General features: G+C 38.1%; 3 protein-coding genes across 3 annotated transcripts; 1 reads left to right on the top strand and 2 right to left on the bottom strand.

The window, feature by feature from the left end:
* Positions 1-8,276: 8,276 nt before the first annotated feature.
* On the bottom strand, positions 8,277-9,302 carry Smp_078910 (hypothetical protein; the record flags this gene model as incomplete). The annotated part of the gene is made up of 1 exon (XM_018789519.1): positions 8,277-9,302. One exon carries the CDS (start codon positions 9,300-9,302, stop codon positions 8,277-8,279), a length of 1,026 nt encoding a protein of 341 aa, XP_018646433.1.
* A 4,269-nt stretch (positions 9,303-13,571) lies between these two features.
* Smp_164660 (ADP-ribosylation factor-like 2, arl2) lies at positions 13,572-16,987 on the bottom strand (the record flags this gene model as incomplete). Its single annotated transcript, XM_018789508.1, has 3 exons — positions 13,572-13,745; positions 16,628-16,832; positions 16,878-16,987. Coding segments are annotated over 3 exons (489 nt in total), but the record flags the coding sequence as incomplete, so codon positions are not given.
* A 5,000-nt stretch (positions 16,988-21,987) lies between these two features.
* On the top strand, positions 21,988-22,921 carry Smp_103310 (signal recognition particle 9 kD protein,putative). Its single transcript, XM_018789497.1, has 3 exons — positions 21,988-22,500; positions 22,533-22,601; positions 22,634-22,921. Exons 1-3 carry the CDS (start codon positions 22,303-22,305, stop codon positions 22,727-22,729), a joined length of 363 nt encoding a protein of 120 aa, XP_018646431.1. The 5' UTR covers positions 21,988-22,302; the 3' UTR covers positions 22,730-22,921.
* Positions 22,922-23,248: the final 327 nt, after the last annotated feature.

The raw sequence follows: 23,248 nt of genomic DNA, 5'->3' as shown, positions 1-23,248 counted from the left end.
TCTGATGGACCAAGTTTTCGAAGGAGAAGACGCACCTTCCACGAATCATCTCTGTCAGCAAGGTCGACTTTAAAAAGATCTTCATAACGTCTGAACCAGGTATCAAATGTAATATTGGCATCAGGATCATAAAGAAACTCTGAAATACTACTGGTAATACCGTCGACTGATTGAGGGATTGTTGGTGTACATGGGACTCGGGAAGAGATCTGCGTCTGAGTAAGCATCTCCATCAGCTTCAGCTGTTGCTTGAACAATTCTTCTAATTTAACTGGATCCATAGCTAGTCAGCAACTTGTTTGCAAAATCTCCGTCGCCAAATTGTTATAATGCGAAATATAGCGTATTGCGATAGGACTACGCGAAATTCTACCGATTGACCAAATTCAGATATCCTAGTTCGACCCCAATACTGTTCCCCAACTCCAATAAATCAGAACACAGCCGTTAAATGAGAATTGTTTATGGGGTCAGCAGCAGAACAAAAATGGTTTACAGACAAGGCATATTTATACAGTTACGATGACTATTAACAGTAACCAATGGAAAGGAAGGACACGTGAAGGTTATAATTAGGACGACTCAAAATTGACCAATAGGGAAACGACACATGAAAGTCATAGTTAGGACACTGTAAATAATGGCCAATAGGAAATAACATGCGAATTATGTGAAGAGTCTGAAAACATACCATTTTACATTCGAGATAATTTTTGGGATATTCTTGTGAATATCCTAACAGGGGCATAAAGCTTTGGAAGGAGGAATAACATTTTTAAATGGTGTGAAATCTATTCCATTTACCCTCTGCTGTGGAAATCTTTCCTAAAACAATTTGATGGTAAAATGTTTTTGAGGCTTTTGCCAACGTATTAGATGATTAACTGATTACTAATATGTGCAATCAGCTTTAAGGTTATACTTTTTATGTAGCGATTCTGGATATCAGCAAATCGATAAAATGCGAAATAAAGGTATCTAACTCAGAACGTTGGACCCGGTGAATGGAGGTCGTGTTCTGATGAATTGAAGCACTATTTCTTTAGTATTCGTATAGCGTTATCATATCGTATTTAAAGCCATTGAAGGTGAGTGGTAAGTTTTTCAGCTACCAAATTTTTCCCAGTCAAAAACATTTGTCTTTGTAGACGATTTTATTTAGATAACAGACAGAAATTACCTTTTAATGTCTCATAATTTTGCCGTAAAACTGGTGTAAAATATGGATACCGTGACCAATCAGCGAAAACTTAATGTAGTTCACTCGTCAAGTACACGTTTATGTGCGGTACTACAAATTCATTCTCTATCTGTCTCTTCGAAAGAATTGTTTCACGTGCGTTTATTCGGGAACCCTGTGGCATCTTTGTCTGGTTTCGCTGGCATTGGTGTTGGACGACGTGCTAGAGCTGAGACAGCACTGATTGATTAAATCCCTATTGACCGTTGTTTATGTTCTGTTAGATTAGAAAGTTCCATCAAAGTAAGAAGAAATCGGTATCAGGGACAATGTCTTCACCTACGCTCCAACAAACTGCAGTCCGTATATGATCAAGGATTAGTTTTTCCACAAGTTAACTTTCCTTCCACAGAAAGTGCGTTCGACAGATATTGTAGTACTCTCCGGAGACTTAAATGCTCAGTTCGGGCGTCTAGGCACAGAAGAGAATCTCTTAGATGGCCGATGGGGACTTGTTGGTCGCAGATGTAACTGCCGGAAGTTCTTTCAACTCATCAAAGCCACTGGCAGTAAGAAGTCTGGCGTGAGCAAAACATTCTGTGAGGATGACGGGATGCCAATCACTAACATCCATCGACGTCTTGGACGATGAGCAGAGTTCTTTGAAGGGTAGTTCAACTGGCCTGCTGCTCCAGCAACATCAATCAGACTGTACTGCCCTCCATGGACGGTGACGACTGCTCCACCAAATGAGGCGGAAGTCTGCAAGGAGCTCTAACTCTTGATCATCGGGTCCAGGCGATCTACCTCCGGCTCCTTTTAAATATGATGGTGACTTTCTGGTTAAAGAAGTGACTATGTTTTTTAGAAGGTTTGGGAGCTGGAGAGTGTTTCAACATTATGGAACGAGTCGACAGTTGTTCATATCTTAAAAAGGGTTCCCGTCGTTTCTGTAACAACTATCGGGGGATATGTCTACTTCCAATAGCGTCTAAACTATTTTCTTCTGTCATACTTCGTAGACTGTTCAAAGCCCGTGAAAGATTGACTCGCGAGGAGCAGGCTGGATTTAGTTCTGGTCGAAGATGTATTGATCATATCTTCACCCTCCGCCAAATGTTAGAACACCGTCGTACTTATCTCAGGTCAACAATCGTATTGTTTCTCAACATTAGGGCCACCTTTGATTCGTTGGACAGGACTGTTCTCTGGGATTTTCTGTTGAAGAAGGGTATGCTTGAGAAGTTCATTAACATCTTGAAAGCCCTATATACAAACACCTCTAGCAGTGGGGTTAGGTAGGGTTACCGAATCCGATCATTCCTCTTCAACTTTGCGATCGATAACGTTCTGGAAACAGCTCTAAAGAATGTAGGTAATAATGGTGTGAATATGTTACCTGGAGAAAAACTTCGACTGGGAATAATATTTTCTTACTGCGCGATAATGCCCATGCCTTGCAGTCCGCACTTAATCAGTGTCCATAGGCACAGTATGTGCTTTGAAGTGCAAAGTACTCGTACAAGACCGGCAGGATTCTAATCCTGTACTCAACCTGGGTGGTGAGCAGATTGAAGTAGTCGAGAAGTTCGTGTATCTAGGTAGCTGCAGGAATGCTGTTGGTGGCGTGAGCGATGAGATCGATCCAAATATAGTGAAAGCCAGAGCGGCTTATGCCAATCTGGGCCATCTTTGGCGCCTTCGTGATGTTAGTTTGAATGTAAAAGGTCCGATCTACAACGCGTAGGTGAGAGCAGTTTTGCTCAATGCTTGTGAAACCTGGCCTCTCCGAGTTGAGGATGTTAGACGACTCTCTGTGTTTGATCATCGTTGTCTCCGAAGGATTGTTGACATCCAGTGGCAACACCATGTTAGTAATGCAGAGGCTCGGCATCGTATGTTCAGTCACAGTGACGATAATTCAATTGGTGTCATTATCTTGAAACATCAACTTCGGTGGCTTGGACATGTTCTACGAATGTCGTCCCAGAGAATTCCACGTCGTGCATTATTTGCCGACTCTGGGACTAGTTGGTAAAAGAGGAGAGATGGTCAGTATATGGAGTGCTGTCTTGATATGAAAGAAAGCTGAGCAGAACTGGCTTCTGTTGGTCCTTCAGGAATCCTTGGTTGGGGTTCTAGTGATCATACAACAGTGTTTTTAGAAGCTATCACACGTCGCTCAGAACAGAAGCCAGTGGTGATCCTACTGTAACTTTTTTCATAAAAGTCAGTCTAACTTCTTTAACTGAAAGAATTCTTTCTCGTTATAATTTTGCTAGCTGAACTGTTTCTCCCATTATTATTTCACTCGTATACACTGATTCCTGTTCATTTTTGTTCCGTTTATGTTATGCGCATTTTACACTCTCTATGTCTTCACAACCTCATAGTTATTGTGTGGCTCATATGTATTTGGTGCCCCCTTGTCCCAATGTATATGTAAATAAAATGTTGTGTCCCTCATATACACGCTTTTTACACTCAAGTACAACCTGTTGCTTAGGTGAAAACACTAGAAACTCTATTGTTTGCCTCCTTTCACGTCCCTCACCATTTGGCACCAGACCAGGATATGCATACTACCACGTGTTGTTTAGATTCATCCAACATAATATGTGCTCAGCTTCGTGATTCAGGGTTAGTATAACTAGTATCTGATTATATAAATCAAGTTGTTGTAATCACTATGTAGTCACCTCTTAGTGAGTAACGGTTCTTATGTAAACAGAAGGAATAAGTCACTAAAATGCGATTTGTTTATCATAATCAGCTAAGTTTGCATTTATTGCCATTATCAATCGATGAATAGATTTTAGTTCATGTAAAATATATTGACAAAGCATTAAAATCTTTTAGAAGTATTCTCGTTAGTTTCAATAGTAGACAGTTTGATTAAGAAGCAAAGATGGATAGTGGCTAGCAGTGGAATCCAGGACGTGCGTTTCTTCCTATTTGGGACTCGTCAGCTGAATGTACCTGCCAATAAGAGACTGACCAGTTGCAGTCCTAAATATCAATGGGAAGATTCAAACAAACAATACTAAGTGAGACTCCTCAGCAGTGCGCACTGCTGAGGAGTCCCATAATAGGACGAAACGGCCGTCCAGTGCTTCCAGGTTTTCGATGGTGGTCTAGCTTCAATTGATTCATGATTTCAACAGTGAAAATACTAAATTCTCCACAAAACCCCATCTGATCAATGCTAAATGAGTTTGATTAAGAGTTGATTCTTATTCAAAGAAATGAAATTACATAGACAGTCTATTTTTCTAAATAATCCATTATTCTGTATGTACTTTCAAATATTTTAAATGGCAGATGTTTTTGTGGATATTATAGTAATTTTAATAATTAATGTCATGAGTCAGTTGAAGGTCCTGGGTTCGAATCTCTCGAGGTGGGATCGTGGATGTTCACTGTTGAGGAGTCCTACAATAGGACGAAACATCCGTCCAGTGCTTTCCATGATGGTCTAGCTTCAATTGACTCATGATCTGAACTATTAAAATATTCTATATGTGTTTTGATTTGATTGGGATTTAATTTATTTCCCCAATCATTCTCTTTTCTTTAATCTTCTTAACCTTCTTCCTCCAGGCATTTCACTTTCGATTGATGATAATATACTACTCATATTTGTTGATATTAGTAGCACACACCACAGTTGTACTGGAAAAATGTCATTTCATTTTTACAATACACTTTAAACTTGCAATTTACTAGTTAAGAATGAATTCTCTTAACCACTACACCAGTCAGTCAACTACAATGTAGGACAAGTCACATATATGCATCGGTTCAAGTTGCCATACGTCATTAGCACAAAAACATGAATACCAAATTCATAGAAAGATTGCATATAAGAATATGATACAGGAAGAAAGAAGTAGTTCATAAAAAGAAAGATATAAATCAATTTTAATCTCATAGTTTAAGGGAAGATAAAGAGTGTACACACCTACGCCATGGTGATCGGTTCTGAGTTATGTCATCAAGATTCTCCAACTATTAGTTACGGTAGTCACGCGGACCCCAACCAAGTTCTCTTCATCTACCAACATGGCTCAGGATTAGGATTTACGGCTGTACATTCGGGTTAAGAGTTAGATTTAGGGTTTTTATCACGAACTGACATCATCTATAATGCCAAAATACTACTTAGTAAATGAATGGATGAATTTCGCGCCAAAACCTAATACCTGTTATCTTAAATCTGATTGACTTGTCTATAAAATATAGTCTCGCCAGAAACGTATGTATGACTGACACCTGCTGCATTTACGATTAAAGGGTATCTTGGGTCTACTATCGATGATTTCACTTACCACTGAGTTCATGTACAGATTATCTGAGGCCTGTCATTAGCGGAGTTCTTTGCATCGGTCGATTTTATAGTGTTGCCTCATTAATCTCTAAAACTCCGAACTTCTGTACTGGGAATTTGGAAACCAATGAATTTTGTGAAGGATTGCTTCAGATGTTGGTTATTTGAGAATACATCTAATTGGCATCACATCTCAATATGATTTCATCAGAATTTCTTCCTCGGGCCTTACAGTTGACTATCTTTATCTCACTCTACAAATGATCTATTTATTTTCCCGAGGTGTACTCTAGTGATCGTATTGTTATAAAGAAGGTAGCCGTTCGATGGTTTAGCAACCCGATAACTTTATATCTTACCGAGTCGTAGGATAGTAAAAGAGATTTCATGCTCTGTGGCTGCAAAGAATTCATATCTAGGAAAAACATCACTCTTCTATATACGTTTTAAGTTTAAAGTAATAATGGTTTAGTGATTGGTTAAACAAAGTAATTATTCTGACTGTGTAACAGGAAAAATGAAAATCTAGAGTAGGAGATTTCCCATCCCAGTGCTGTTAGAGGTACTAGGTACAGACTGACTGATTTCCCATCCCACTAACTGCTGACCAAAAGTGTTGATTTATAGTTCAGTCACTTTAACAAATGTGTTTAGATTCTTGGCATTCTACTTTACAGATAATGTGAAGTATGATGGATAATACATTGTAGTGTTGACAGGGTTGGATTCCATGCTGGTTTAAATACATTTATTTGATTTCATAAGATTTGTGTTTGAATTGAGAGACTTCAACTTATGCACACCAATCACATAATACGCCACTGTCACGCAGTTGATGAGATCCAGGTGTTACAAACTATGAGAGCATAATGCACTGCAGCTGTTGCCGGAGGCTTTATGTATGCTACGACAACTTTAGCCTCTAAATGCCTGAAAAACAAGATTTTGTATCCCATTGAGAGCTCATTTAAGGCAGGGTTTATTAAAGATACTGAGTCAAACAGAACACACTGCCATCAAGCATCGTTAAAGGGGCTCGATAAAAGACTATCACTCATTCTGGAGCACATATTTAGACTCGAATCATGCTCTAGTTCGAGCACGTATTTGACTGCGCTTTACTGAATGTAGAAAAGCCACGAGAAGAAAAACCCATTAGAACTGAAAGTTAAGAATACACATACACACACCTCCACCTACGCAGACGGGTGATGTGTGGTATAGGAGTAGGCTTCAAGAAAGCTAGGGGCGGTCAAACCAAAACATGGCACCAGTTCATAAAGACACTGAAGATTGGAGTTATCCATGTTAATAGGTGTATATTATCCGGCCGGTTGCGCGTTGTTATCGTAACTTATGGTTATAGATTTTGAATGAAATTGTGTGCAATGGCTCAGTTGCATCTATTCTTCGTAGTCCCCTCCACATTTTGAGCCATTGAATTCCTCATCTTTTTACGTTTTTATTTTGCTGAGTTATACTTTCTATTCGAGTCGTATGGTCTATGATTAGTCTTTCCTATTACCATTGACACTGTTACGACTTCCACTATTCTGGAACTTGGCCAGACAACTTTATCTCTCTGTGCTAATGGGTTAAGGTAACTTGGACTAATGTACATACGTACCATGTTCTAGACTGCGACTGATTGAACCAAGCTGAGTAGGTAATAAGCTAGTAATTGAAGCTTTCTACCTCTTCCAGCTAGGGTGATTAAAGCACATAGATCGTTTTCTTGTAGCTTATAGTAGTATAAGATTTATTCCTGTACTAACATTTCTCATCTTGAATGATGGATCTATTGTTTCTTCCTCTATAACTAATCGTTTCTGATACCGTAACAAAAGTCCAAAAAAGCATTGATTAAACATTAAGATTCTTCGTTTTCTATTGACTAAAACGGCCATATTAGTTGAAATCTTTAAACTCTTTCAAATATCTTTATAGAAATGCTTCCTTTAAAAGAATAACACAAGTTGATCAATCTACTAATGAGTAAGAAAAGTCGAGTAGTTTACAAATGCCCTGGTACGGCCGAGAGTGGGGAGAGTACGCTCTTCCTTTCCAAATTCTCTAACATGGCCACGCGTATATAGCCTCTGTCAGGGAAGTCCTACTCACTGACTTCTCGTGGCATTACTGTTGTTTATGAAACTGAGAGGATGAAAAGCGAATACTCGGCGTTTTAATCAGGTTAGTGGACACGGAAAGTTCACCTAGGGGAGTTGGGAAACCCTGATTCCAAATCAATGGTGCACATGGACTCCAGGATCCTGAAGGAACAAATGGCGTATGAAGCTATTGTTAGTCATCGGCTACCATGGGACTGCATCTCCTCACGATGCTCCACTGCCTTGTGGATCAGATCTTTAGGTCAAAGGCTCCGGGTGTGGCCCCCTATGAAAACCACCTGCTTCCGTTTGGGCACCCAGGCAGCATCACAGCCCTGACACAATTGTGTGACGCATATATATCTGGTGCCCCCTTTGTACCAATATTTATGTGTTTAAATAAGTAAACAAGCAAATAATCATAGAAATAAAATGTAATAGTCATTGTTGACTATTCATTGAAATGAATGTTCTTTAGCAAGACATACGATTATCAAAGAAAAAGAAAGAAAATAAGAAACAATAATGATAGTTCATTTTGTAAGTTTCAGAACAAACTAAAGAAAACAACGAAAAGGGATTCCTAACTAAATGAATTTCCGAAGGTGACAAAGTTCTATTCATGGTACTTCAGAAATTCAGCTCATGATTCTCGTTTCTAACCTCTTGAACGTTTCAATGTACGAGCTGATCTTGAAGTACCATGACCTGTTGATAATTTCTCCTGTCGTTTATTATAACTTGTATCATTTCTAATACCAATTTCTTTGTCATTAAACCATTCACTAACTAATTTACATTGTTTAGGTCTTTTCATTGTAGTACTTCTATTTAATGTCATATCATTTATCCATATACTCCATGGTACTATAATTTGTTTTGGTGGAATAATTAATTTTGGTTCATCTCTTATATTATTTGGATACCATATTAATGATTGTGCTGCATTACAATGTGGTGGACTTAATGCAGATAATGGTAACTTCTTATTATCATCTTCTAATATGATTGGTTGTTCTTGTTGGATATCATCAATGTGTTTTAAACGTTTACCAATTGGTTGATATGGATCAAATGTTATATGTAATGTATAATACCAACGTATAGTATTTAAAATGTACACCTCATCTTGTTCAACATTGAATAGTTGATGATTCAAAGAATTGAACTTTGAATGTTTACCATGTTTTATGGCAATTAACCATACCCAAAATGTTTGTTTTCTTATAATATCAGTTAATTGTATACCACCATAATATGGTAATTCCCATGCTACAGTTGGATAAAAATGATCATCATATGTTAATGTGATGATCTGATCTTTCACAATCCCTTGATCTAGATCATATTTACTATTTATAAGATTATAAAATGGATATTGTATACCATCACTGTCATTAACCATTTTATGTCGTCCACTTTTTAATGGATGAAATTCCCATAATGTACTACCATAATTACCATAACAATTTTCTAAATACAATTGATCACATGCTTGTACTAAACCAATACTCCAATATTCTTTAGCTATACATTCATTAATAGATAATTCAACTTGACAATGAAAATTTTGACTTTTATATTTTAATAAATTTGTCATTTCTATAATTTCAGTAGTAGTTTTGGTATCATAATATGCATGAATAGATAGAACATGAATATGGTCTAATGATAAGTTGGACATAGTTAGGATAGATTGATAGATGGATGGATACTTTCTTAAATCCTTTATGATGTTGTCAGATAATAAGTAGTATATTAACATCAATTGAAAGAGAAACGCCTGGAGGCAGAAGATCGAAGATGAAGTTTGAGACAATGGTTAGATGGATATTTCCTTAGATCCTTTATGATGTTGACAGATAATAAGTGGTATATTATCATCAATTGAAAGGGAAACAACGCCTGGAGGCAGAAGATCGAAGATGAAGTTTGAGACAATGGTTAGATGGATAGTTCTTTAGATCTTCAATGATGAAGAGTTCTTCTTCTTGTTGTTGTTACTCATTCATTCATTCAATCCATCCATTGTTAGTTTAAAAAGTTATTGAATAACAACAATAAATGAAAGAAATCAATATTACTATCTTATTTAAATATAATAGCTAATCACTTTAATTGATGACTTATATAAGAAGTTAATTCATTGGAAAGAAGTAGTTTTCATACTTAAACACTGATTATCACGACAGACAATCAGTCAGTCAGCTACAACGTAGGACCAGGTACATTTATGCATCGGTCCAAGTTGCCATACCTCGTTAGCACAACAAGATGGACACCGGATTCATGGAAGTAGTTAATTTAGTGGTTGTATATAAGGATATAGTATAGGAAGGAAGAAAGTTATGAAGCAATTTTAATCTCAAGGTTAAAAGGAAGATAAAGAGTGTATACACCTACGCCATTGTGATCGATTATGAGCCGTGTCACCTAGAGTCTCTAACCATTGATTGCGATAGTCACACGGATCCCAACCAAGTAGTCTGCATCTACCAACATGGCTCAGACTAGAAGTAAGTGAATTCAAGCTCTGATGCCATGTTTTGGTTTGGCCGCTCCTAACTCTTTTCCAACCATCCCCAATACTAGTCATCATAGCGCGTCGTGGTAATCGGTGTTCAGGCATACGTAACACGTGACCCAACCATCTCAGTTGATGAAGATTTACAACCCCATCAACTGATTTACCATCATTACCTAATACCCTGCGTCGAACCTCACTATTACTTACCCGGTTATCCCAGCAGATGTGAGCAATATTTCTAAGGCATCTGTGGTCAAATACTAGTGACTTACGAGTATCTTCCACTCTTAATGGCCACGTTTCACAGCCGTAAAGTAGAACAGACAATACTGACTAGTGTTGAAGATCGGTGGAATAAAGTTAGGGCGCGATAATTTATGGAAGACCTTTAAACGACTTTTCACTAACCTTCATAATATCCACTTAGAGGATTATAAACTAGTATGAGGAATCAGGATTAGAATTTACGGCTGTACATTCGGGTTAAGAGTTAGATTCAGGGTTTTTATCACGAACTGACATCATCTATAATGCCAAAATACTACTTAGTAAATGAATGGATGAATTTCTCGCCAAAACCTAATACCTGTCATTTTAAATCTGATTGACTCGTCTATAAATTATAGTCTAAACACACTCCCAACACTCTAACCCACTGAGTCCATCGGTTCAAATTCCTACACCATATCAGCTCAGAGACAAAATTATCAACACGAATGTCAGAGAAGTAGAAGTACTAGCACTGTCATCAGTAGTGAGAAAAACTAGGCATAGATGTTATGATTAGTGAGAGAATGAATTCGCGCAACATAAATTACAAGTATTTTAAGGCAGTGGATACATCTATTCCATTGTGACCTATTCTAAACCATATCTGAATTCTCAAGTCACACACATTGCGCGGACCAAAACCAAACAGTGTGCACCTACCTAGACGGCTCGGTTCAACAATAAGCGACTTTGGGGAACCGATTCCTAGTCATTAATTGACCGCGCCTAGCATTTTTCCAACATACTTCTATTGCAGTAAATATAACAAGTCATCATACGTAGAAAATGATCTATCCACTTAAGTAGATAGAAATTCACAACCTCACCAGCCGATTTCCCATCTTTACATTGTACCTTAAGTCTAACCTTAACATTGCTCACTTGGTGGACCAAACATATGCGAGATATTTTTCGAAGACGTCTATGATCGAATACTAGTAACCTACGAATGCCTAGTATTTTTGGAAGTCACGTTTCACAGTCATAAAATGAGACAGTAGACCAACACTTTTATTTACAAACAGACAACTGGCCTATGTCACAAATAACAAATATTGGGTAAAAGCCAACAGAGATTTCCGAATCCATATTGAGATTCCATCAGAAACTAACACACCAGGGCTGATGGAACTTACAAGATGAGTGAAGTGGTCAACATGCTTAACTACTACGTTCACTATCATTGATTTAAACGTTGACGTAAAACAGTTCTAAATCAACATTTCGTATTTAGATGGAGATAATTAATCGTATGATTACATGTATTAGGCTATTGTATATTACTTAAGCCGCAAAAACAATTAACTCTTTGGGTCAACTATAAAGATTGAAACAGATAGAGAAGCAAAGGTGGATAGTGGCTAGCAGTAGAATCTAGGACGCGCGTTTCGTCCTATTTGGGACTCGTCAGCTGGACGTACCTGCATCTCAGAGTTGACGTTCACTCTGGGACTCGAACCCAGTACCGTTCACTTCAAACGCCATCATATTATCTACTTAGCTACTAAGTCCTGATAGCCACCTGCTTGTGCAATGGGGTGAAATTTAAATTCACATGGTATTGTTTACTTTTATCTTCCCATTGTTATTTAAGACTGCAATTGATCAGTCTCTTGTTGACATATGTGCATCCTGTGTTTATAAAGCTTATGACTTCAGGCAATATCGAGGCAGTCCACACAGGATATACATATACCAACAAGAGACTGATCAATTGCAGTCCTAAATAACAATGGAAAGATAAAAGTAAACAATACCCTGAGAAGATAGAGAAGGATTTGAAACTTCTATAACTTAAAAGTTTATAGGTGTTATGTCCCGATAACAATATTGAATGGTAACTTTGGGATCTATTTATGAACCAATATTATGCATATATTTTTTATCGTATAATCGCTAAATAAGTAGAGTATTCATATTCGTGTTTCCCTTATCATGAGCTTTATTTTGAATTATAAACTATTATTATATGATTTACCGTTCTTGAGTTATCCTTAGTCTATTAATTACTGCCTCCCACATTCACAGCCACATTTGGCTGAATCTTGTACACATGTTATTTTCTATTTTAAGGTACGATGTGGTCAGTTTGGTTGGTATGTAAACTCAGTATGTTTGAAATATAATGATTCATACCACAGAGGCTGTTCTGGACTTAACTGGCTGGGCTAGGCAGAAAGCAGGACCGATACGTACTCTGGACTGCTTGTATGGTTCCCGTGTGTCACTGTTCCAATCGATAACTAGCTGCTCTCTAATTGGCGGTCTTACCACGTTATAAATTAACAGGGCACCCACTCGGTCACAAGTCATAACAATTGGCGACGAATGAACTACAACTACGAATGGAACATAAATAGTTTTTTGAAATAATTAATAATATTTACAGGCATATAGTATGGTTATTTATGCACAAAATTATATTATCAATGTTATTTTCATCTAAGGAAATACGATAAACATGTTTCATTAAACAATGATGATAGTAACTTCATCATAATCTAATTATTACATGAAATTCATTTTGTACAAAAAAGAGTCAGTCAGTCAGTTACAACATAGAACTTCGTACGTACGCACATCAGTTCGAGTTGCCATACCACACTAGCACAGAGATCCAGTTGTTCATTCGAATCCCATAATGGTAGAAGTAGTAAGAGTTTAGGCAGTAATGTGAAAGATTAGGGTTTGAAGAAGTTATTCAAGGGATATAATCCAGTGAAATAAATTTGAAAAGAGAAAAAGATAGAGACATGAAGAATTCAGAAGATTAGAATTTGGCAGAACACAAAGAGTGGATGCACCTTCGCCATTGCAAACGATTTCGAACCATGTCATTCATGGTCTCTACCCATCGATTGCTATCATCTCGCGAATCCCAACCAGGTAGTCTACACCTACCAACATGACTCAGTCCACTTGTCAGTGACTTCACGGATTTGTGCTACGTTTTGGTCTGGCCACCCATAGCTTTCTTCAGAACCTACTCCTACACCTTAAAACATTGCACGTCGGGACAGTCAGTGGTTTGACATACGTAACACATGTCCCAGCCATCTCAACTGATGAAGTTTCACTACTTCATGTACAAAAAAAGAGAGTAAATTCTAACAACAACAACACAAAGAAATTCATAATGAAAATGATTTTTTTTTACTAATCTGATGAAAATATTCTACAAGATACATCTTTAAGTAACCAATTTATACCATCTAATAAATTCTCTCCAGTAACTGCACTACAACCAAGTATTAACCAATGATGTGTTGTTATCTCATCTAAATGTAATAATTCACGGATTTGTGATGCTTTCAATGATGAAGATAAATCCTAAAATATGAAATAAAAAAAATTTGTTTTTGATTAATAATGACAAGTTGAAATGATATATGGATTGAAGAATCTGGATGATATGAAAACGCATGAACATTGATTCTCATAGGTAGTCCTGCAGTACCACCTCAAGGCAGAGTGCACACTCATTTACTTACTAAATGAGATGCCCCCAAATGCCCTGGTACGGCCGAGAGTGGGGAGAGTCCGTTCTCCCTCTCCAAATGCTCCCACATGATCACGCGAATATATAGCCTCTAACAGGGAAGTCCTACTCACTGACTTCTCGTGCCACATGTTTTGTTTACGAAATTGAGAGGACGAAAAGCGAATGTCCGGCGCTTTAACCGGGTTGGTGGACACGGAAACTTCACCTAGGGGAGTTGGGAAACCCTGATTCCAAACCAATGGTGCACATGGGCTCCAGTATCCTGAAGGAACAAATGGCGTATGAATCAATTGTTGGTCACCGACTACCATGAGACTGCATCTCCTCACGATGCTCCACTGTCTTGTGGGTCAGACCTTTATGTCAAAGGCTCCGGGGGTGGCCCCCTAAGAAAACCACCTGCTTCAGTTTGGGCACCTGGGCAGTATCACAGCCCCCACACAAATCAAATGAGATTTGTGCGGTGCATATATATCTGGTGCCCCTTTGTACCAATATTTATGTGTTTAAATAAATAAATAAATAAGTTAAATGAGATACATAATACAACTCATATACGAACTAGTATGCAAGTATTTATAAAATACCATAAGGTTAATAAAAAGAAAATCAGCATTAATCAGTACTTTGAGAAGCATTCGGCACTAGACTGTTTGCAGTTAATATTTAACATTATACTTCAGTGTGTTTTGTAATTCAATTCTGAGACGGCGTTTATTTAAGAGCCACATACATATAAATGGATTTATGTTTGTATTTATGACATAACAATAGAAATCTAGTCTTTCCGATTATTTGATGGTTATTACTCTTTGACATGTGGGCGAGACTAAACTATATGGACGACCTCTGAACGAATTTTAAATGACCTTGAGAAGTATTAGCCAATCAGAAGACAGTTAGTACACAGTAAAAATAGATTATACGAAACTCAAAAATTAAAGGGGATACTGTTTTTTTAAATGACTCAAAAACTTATCAAGGTTAGATATAGGTTCAGAAGTTCTAAAATCATAGTGCATACGGTACAGGAACTCATCCATTTAGCTCTATAGTAGTCAACCTCTGGAACCATGATAAGGTCTCAAAAATTCTTTTAGCCTCGACCACATAGCTTCAATGTTGTTGTTATATTGGTATGGTTTAGGGTTAGAGTTAAGGTTTAGGGTTAAGGATGAGACTATAAATTATGGACGACCTTTGAGCGACGCTAGAGTGACTCTGAGAGTGTCAACATAATTACTAAGACTACATGAGGGTTATAAACCTGTGTGAAGAATTCAAATTATGATTTACAGCTCATGGTTAAGGTTAGGAATTGTACTTAGGGTTTTCATCACGAACTGACATCAGCTATAATGCCAAAACTCTATTTATACAAATGGATAATTGAATTTCGCGCCAAAATCTTATGATCACTTCTCTTGTAGACGCTGAATTATCACGCCTTCTCTAAAATCCGTTGTAAACCGACCGTACATAAGCATCAGGTACCGAACTTAGCGCCGTGACCCTGAAAACCCGCGAAAGCTTCTGATTGGCTCGTCCATATAGTTTAGTCTCGCCGACATGTGATAACTCATAGATACGATTTACTGTTAATGAGTCAATGGAGAAATAAAAGTTGTTCCCCTTATTGTTTACAGTACGTTGTCATACCTCAGTACAACAAGATGAGCACCGGATTCATAGTAGTTAATGTAGTGGTGGTAGTATATAAAAGAAAGGTTGTATATAAGGATATAGTATAGGAAGGAAGAAAGTTATGAAGCAATTTCAATCTTAAGGTTTAAGGGAAGATAAGGAGTGTATACAACTACGCCATTGTGATCGATTCTGAGCCGTGTCACCTAGAGTCTCCAACGATTGGTGAAAATAGTCACGCGGACCCCAAACAAGTAGTATTCATCTACCAACATGGCTCAGACTAGAGGTTAGTGACTTCAAGCACTGATGCCACGTTTTGGTTTGGCTGCCCCTAACTCATCAAGGATGTCCTATTACTTTGTGTAAACAATTTGAAATAGATATCTAGTTAGTAGGTTTCAATGCCAAGATTAGACTTCATGGCTTCAAATAAACTGAGCGTTGGGTAGAAGGTTAATAATAAATATACTTTTTGTGATATTCCAACAAGTAGAAAATTGTATTTCTGACGTTTCATGACTTAATGTAAGTCACTTCTTCAGAGTAACTAAATAACGGAAATAAAATTAACACAAGTTTAAATAGTACAATAGAACTAATGGAGAATATATTTAGTACTACCAAAAAAATATTATACACTGTTTCTTTTGTACTATTCAACCTTGTGTTAGTTTTATTTCCGTTATTCAGCTACTCCGAAGAAGTGACTTACATTAAGTCATGAAACGTCAGAAATACAATTTTCTACTTGTTGGGATATCACAAAAATATATTTATTATTAGGATATCTAGTTAGCTATAATGATTATGCAAAGCGTTTCTTAACTCAATAGAAAAGTTTATGAAAAATAGAATTAGTTTAAGTAACCAATTAAAAATAACTCCGCCTGTAGCTCCTCCGGGGGCTACTGCCGGTCCCAAGCCCGGGTAAAGGAGGAGGGTTGGACATGGGGTTAGCGACCCCATCCCGAAGAAAACCAACTCGCTAAAAAAACGCTAACCAGGAAAAAAAAAAATTATTCAAACCATTTAAACCAATCGGAAATACAGTTACTGATCTTACTTGTTTGTTAGCGAACACAAGTAAAGTAGCACCGGCCAATCGCTCTTCAACTAGTAGTTTAGACAATTCTATCCGACAATCTTCTAGACGAAGGCGATCTGAGCTGTCCACTACCCAGATTAATGCGTCAGTAGTTTCAAAATAATTTCGCCAATATGATCGCAAAGACTTTTGTCCACCGACATCCCATATATTCAATTTAAAACTAAAAATATGTACTTAGAATAATGTTGATAATTTGATTGAATACCCCATATGTTCTAGTGTTTGAATACTAAAACCTAGTGTTGGAGATATACTGTTTATGTCTTCACCATTAAATTTCTTTACGATGGTTGTTTTGCCAGCATTGTCTAGTCCTCTATAATAAAATAACAGAATATAAAATACGTAAACCAGTTATGGAAGAACGTTACCAAATGCATACCAACAATAAGAGTGGTCTTTCTAAATATTCCAAGTAAGAAAAAACTTGTGTAAAGGGTCTAGTTGTTTTTTCAGTCAGTCAGCCCTCAAATGCCCTGGCACATCCGAGAGTGAGGAGGACCCGCCCTCTCTTTCGAAATGCCCTCACAGAGCCACGCGTATACAGCCTCCGACAGGGAAGTCCTACTCACTAACTTCTCGTGGCATCACTGTTGTTTATGAAATTGGGAGGACGAAAAGAGAAACTCCAGCGCCTTAACCAGGTTGGTGGACACAGAGGGTCCATTTAGGGGAGTTAGAAAACCCTCAATCCAAACCAATGATGCACATGGACTCCAGTATCCTGAGGGAACAAATGACGTATGAATCAATCGTTGGATACACAGAATTGTCTATGGGACAATTCTGTGTATCCAATGGAGGGACAAGACGCATGTCTCAGGAAAATACACATATGTTCGCAAAACTTACACAGAGACCCGTGACACTTTGAAAAATGTAGGACACTATATTCGTCTCTAACAAGACTATCAAGTACTTCGTAACTAATACCACGACACATTATGTGAACACGGAACATACAGATGTAAGATAGTACGAGATTAGAAGCGCGTTTCAAAAAGGGCAGTGACTTTCATACTTGTTGTGATTATCGTTGCTTTTGTGTATTTGTTGCATCAAAAGCATTCTTGGTCTACTTTAACTTGAATTAATTCAGTTAAGGTTTGAAATTTTATTGAAAACTTTGTCTCGTGGTTCCTTCTTTTGCATATACTCTGACGTTTTTGTTATTATTGTGATCATATTGTGTTTTAAACCTAATCTGATTACAATGGTTGGTAGTTCATTCAAATGTGGACAGCCGAACTGTTTATTCCCCGTAGATGAAGGGATGCAGTGCGATGAATGCAAAAAATGGTTCCACAAGATGTGTACCCGTCTCAGTCCAGCTGCATACAAACGATGTTCTAAGCCTAACTCGCACTGGCTTTGTATGTTCTGCTGTACTAACAAGACGACATTAATCCAAGAGGCTATGAGCCTATTGGCTCTAGCCTGTAAAAAGAAAGATAGTGGGTGCGCTAGTAACGCAAGCACTGACAGTGAAGACTGTGTCAGTGTTGTAAGTGCTGTTACAAAACGCGCTGAACAACCTACTCTAATTAATGACAAAGTGAAACTTCCGTTACAACAAACGAGGAGTAAATCACCACATGGTATTGACATGAGTAATCATGCATCTTTAGTAGAAATTGAGGACCCGGATAAAACCGTCACCGTCCCCAATAGTCCCAATGCAGCTGTCCTGAATGACCAAAAATGGACCGCAGTAAAGAGGAAAAGAAAAGGAAAAAAAGCTAATGATAAAGCACACTCGGTTGACAAGCCATTGAGGAACTCACAGTCTGAGTCACTCAATGCATTATCGCACTCTGATAGAACGGCAGATCATCATCCTAGTGCGACTGAGAGGAATTTAATATCATCGAATATTATTGTGAGTAAATTGCCAGAGTCTAACGATCCAGATCCTAAGGTTAGACACACCCATGACTTAGAGAGGCTCGGAGAATATATCCGTAGCATATTACCAGATAACGCTAAAGGTGTTCAGGTCAAAAAATTAGTTAGAATAGGTAAAAGGGCCGATGACAGTGTTCTACCCCGACCGTGTAGACTCCTTAAGGTAATCTTAGGGTCGGAGAAACAACGTAATCTTCTGTTAAGTAACGCTCGAAGTCACGACAACTCTGACATTCGAATGAGACCGGATGTGTCTCTTGAAGATAGAATAAAAAGGAAGACGGCACTAGCTGAACTAGAAACCCGTCGACAAAACGGTGAAGAAAATCTCCGATTGGTGGGTTTTCGGATAGTCAGGTCTTGGAAGCGAATGCTACCAAGGCCTGTGTGGATAGGTCGTTCCCCCTAGGAGTTTTATATGCCAACGCCCGTAGTCTAAAACATAAATTCTACGAGCTAGGAACATTAGTGGACAAATTAAGGCCACTCATTGTAGCTGTGACGGAAACTTGGTTAGTCCATGACTTCGATATCACCCCAGAATTATCCGGATATCATTGTTTAAGAAGTGATAGACATAGATGCAGGAAAGGAGGTGGCGTCCTTCTATACATAGCCAATAGTATAAATATCCGCTCCTCCATTTGCGAATCCCATGATAGTGGAACTAGTGAAGTCATTAGCTGTGAACTCACTGCCGGATGTTGTACATTTGCACTCGGTGTCATCTATCGCAGCCCAATCTGCTTAGCTGATGACTTTATTTTAGAGCACATTCGGCTATGGAGTGCAAATAACAGATGCTTGATATTAGGAGACTTTAATGCACCTGACATTAGTTGGACTGAGATGACCACGAAATGCTCTATAAACTCATTTGATAGCAGGCTCTTGGAAACAGTAATGGAACATGCATTAGTACAACATGTATCCAAACCTACACGTTTTGGTGTAAACCAAGGTTCTTCTCTGTTGGACTTAGTAATTACCCATGAGACTGAGGATATTGCCAACCTAAATATTCTTCCCCCGTTAGTAAATAGCGATCACGCTGTTTTATCATTCATGTTTAGAGCTAGCGATATGATATACGATCAGATTAAGCCTCGCCCAAACATATGGAGAGCTGACATACCAGAAATTCAGGATTGTGCTACTAAGATAGATTGGTCAGTAGATACTAGCTCATCAGTTGACGAGGCGTGGTCTGTATTTAAAGGCAAGTTTAGTGCAGTCACGTCCCCGTTCATACCATATTTGGTGCCACGTAGACCGAACAATAGTCCACCGTGGATAAATAAAGAAGTTAAGAAACTCCTTAGGCGTAGAAAAAAACACTGGGACATGTTCATCTCTACTGGCTTAGAACAGTACAGATCTAGTTATTGTAAGATTAGAAATAATTGTAAAGCGTTAATTAGTAGGACTAGACGGTCATACGAAAAACAATTGGTTAAAGATTGCAAACATAGTCCAAAACGGTTATTCTCGTATATAAAGAGGCGAACTCAGAGAAGTGATGGAATACCATCACTTTTGATACAAGAAAATCCGTTAAGTTTGGCAAGAAATGATACCGAAAAAGCTTCCGCTTTTTCGGAATATTTCAGTAAAGTTTTTTCTACCAAGAATGAGGAACGATCACCTATTCATTGTGATTGTGGCGACTTGTTGATGGACCCTGTAGTTATTAAGAAAGAAACTGTTTTAAGCCTACTCCAGCATCTCAAACCTGATAAGTCTAGTGGTCCTGATGATATTCATCCTCGGATTATGAAAGCCCTCTCAGATGTTATTGCTGAACCCTTAGCGATACTGTTCGATATGTCCCTACGGCAGTCCAGATTGCCCAGAGACTGGAAGGACGCAATAATCAGTCCGGTGTATAAGACTGGGGGTAGGGATTTAGTTAGTAACTATCGACCCGTCAGCTTAACTAGTGCAGTTGTAAAACTAATGGAAAAAATTATTAGGATGGCTGTTATAAACTACGTGGAAAGACATGATCTTTTGTCAAAGGAACAACATGGTTTTCGAAAAGGTCTATCATGTTTGACAAATCTTCTCATTGCAAGAGAAGATTGGGCTGAGGCAAAAGATCGCAATATTCCTGTAGATGTCATTTTCATAGATCTAAGTAAAGCCTTTGATAAGGTTTCCCATTCTGGTCTTAAATTAAAACTGGAAAGTTTTGGAATTCATTATGCAGTCATAGACTGGATAAGTGACTTTCTTCATGAAAGGAGACAAAGGGTAAGAGCAAATGGGGCTCTCTCATCGTGGGAACTAGTAAAAAGTGGCGTCCCCCAAGGCACGATTTTAGGTCCTCTTCTCTTTTTACTTTATGTAAATGAATTACCAGTTATAGCTAAGTCATCCGTCCTACTATTCGCCGATGACATTAAGATTTGGAGACCCATATATAGTATGTCAGACAGAATAGTTTTACAGGAAGATCTTAACTCATTAGTGGCATGGATGAATGGGTGGTCACTAGAAGTAAACCCTAATAAAAGTGTTGTGATGCAATTAAATAACTACGATGATTCGTATCACTACACAATATGTGGACTAGTGTTGCCCAAAGTAAGAAACTATAAAGATTTAGGAGTCATACTAAGTAATGATCTCAACACAACCAGTCACTGTAAGGCTGCTGCTACAAAAAGCTATAGGGTATTATGGTCTATTCGTAGATCTTTCCGGTATCTGGATGAGGAAATGTTTAGATTATTATACCCAACTTTCGTACGGCCACATTTGGAATATGGGATTCAAGCAGCGAGTCCTTGTTTCAAATATGAGGCGGATATGTTGGAACGAGTCCAACGCCGCGGGACAAAAATGGTAAAAGGCCTATCTGGCCTATCTTATGAAGACAGACTGAGACACCTCAACTTATTTCCGTTATCTTACCGGCGAATACGGGGTGATCTAATATTGTCATATCGTATCCTGAACGATGACCTTAGTGCTGACATATCCCATCTTTTCCTCCCGTCTAGGGCTGATCATTTGACAGGACATTCAAAGAAAGTCCAAAAACCGAGATCAAATCGTCTACGTCTGGGGTTTCGTTTCTCGCACCGAGTAGTGAATTACTGGAATTCTCTACCAGAACACGTAATATCAGTACCTTCTGTTGATATATTCAAGACGAGATTGGACCTCCACAGTGTAACAAACTGCAAGGATTAAAATAGGTCACTAGACCTCCTATCCTTATTACTGAAGACTGATTAGTCTATGATTCCAGTGATTCATTGCTGCTAGAAACATGGACTTGTTCGGCAAGAGTTACTCTTATTCTGCTCAATCCTATTTTAAACTAATTTTCGTGAGGACATCATACGTAATCCTTCGTTTCTTTTTATGTCTTTGCTAAAGGTTCAACTCATTGTGACGCATTTGAAATCCTATTGTGCAACGCTGTCAACTGGTAGTTTCAATCGTTCAGTTATCGTGATATTACTCTTGTGTTCTTCTAACAGTTTTCTGTTACTCTCACTATTAAGTCGTACTGAATTTTACGTGGTTACAAAATCATAGACTAAATTTCCTTTCATCTCCCGGTTCTAGCACACACTGCCTCTTATACTTCTTCCAGGCTAGACGCATATCTACCAAAGGTTAAAAGGTACAACTACATTTAGGATAATCAAGTTCAGTGTTTGCATTAATAAGTCTTTCAATCACCTACAATGTAAGATTTTGTTGCATCTTATATGCTCAGTGAGGCATCAGCTCAGTTTTTTTTTCATCTCAGATTCCCTATACCACACCTTATTCTATTCATCAATAACGTCTCATCACGCCAAGCCGAACCTCTCGAGGGCTATACGTTGCAATACATGACTAATTTCAACTCGTGGGAGGAGTTCGCGAAGGCGGCTGAGGTTCTTTATTTAGAAGACCCTTCAAAAGTAATCAGTTCAAAATTTTGTCTTATTTCTAGTGTCGTATGTGTACAAAATATAGACACGTGGACCGAAAGCTTGTGGTTAAATTAACCGATAATCACACAGTGAGTTGGTATTTTGTCTAGTATTTGCATAGGTGTTAAAGTATGTCACAGATATGGCTCAAGATATCAAAAAGATTGAAAAATTGACAACCCTGCTTATGCGTCATATGGCTTCAAAGGAAAAGTAAAATTAGAAAGTCAAAGTTGTGCTTTCCTCCGTCATTGTGGCTTTCATTAATTATTAATTTGTACATACCTTCTAATTTTCACAAACACTCAACATGGGTGTTCTCCTGGTATACGAAGTCTCTTGCTCAAATTTCTGAATCCAATGTACTTTGTTATTCATGTAAGTCACTTCCATAAAGCTGTTCACTTGTAGTTAGTCTTTTGGTATCAGTGGTCTTATTTTAGATCACTAGATGTTACTTAGTATTTGTCGTCACTAGTTATCATCCGACTGAGGTTCAGTCATGGTGTTAGTATGATTGTGTCCATCCTTCCACTCCCGCCTTTCTATGCTTGCTGACATTGTTTCGGGTGTGTTTTTTCATGATATTGCCCAGAAATAAACAGGCAGTTTCACTATTACCTAAGATTATCGGGTATTATAGTGTATAAGTATATCATACATTGGCCGGTCATTCGTATGCTGATAGAATGGTCTATCGTGGCTAGTAATTTCAAGGAAGTGTTTCCAGAGGAAA

Source organism: Schistosoma mansoni, assembly GCF_000237925.1.
Source record: "Schistosoma mansoni, WGS project CABG00000000 data, supercontig 0134, strain Puerto Rico, whole genome shotgun sequence".
Taxonomy (NCBI): domain Eukaryota; kingdom Metazoa; phylum Platyhelminthes; class Trematoda; order Strigeidida; family Schistosomatidae; genus Schistosoma; species Schistosoma mansoni.
Note: the sequence above shows the minus strand (reverse complement) of the source record. Positions and strands in the feature narration are given on the sequence as shown.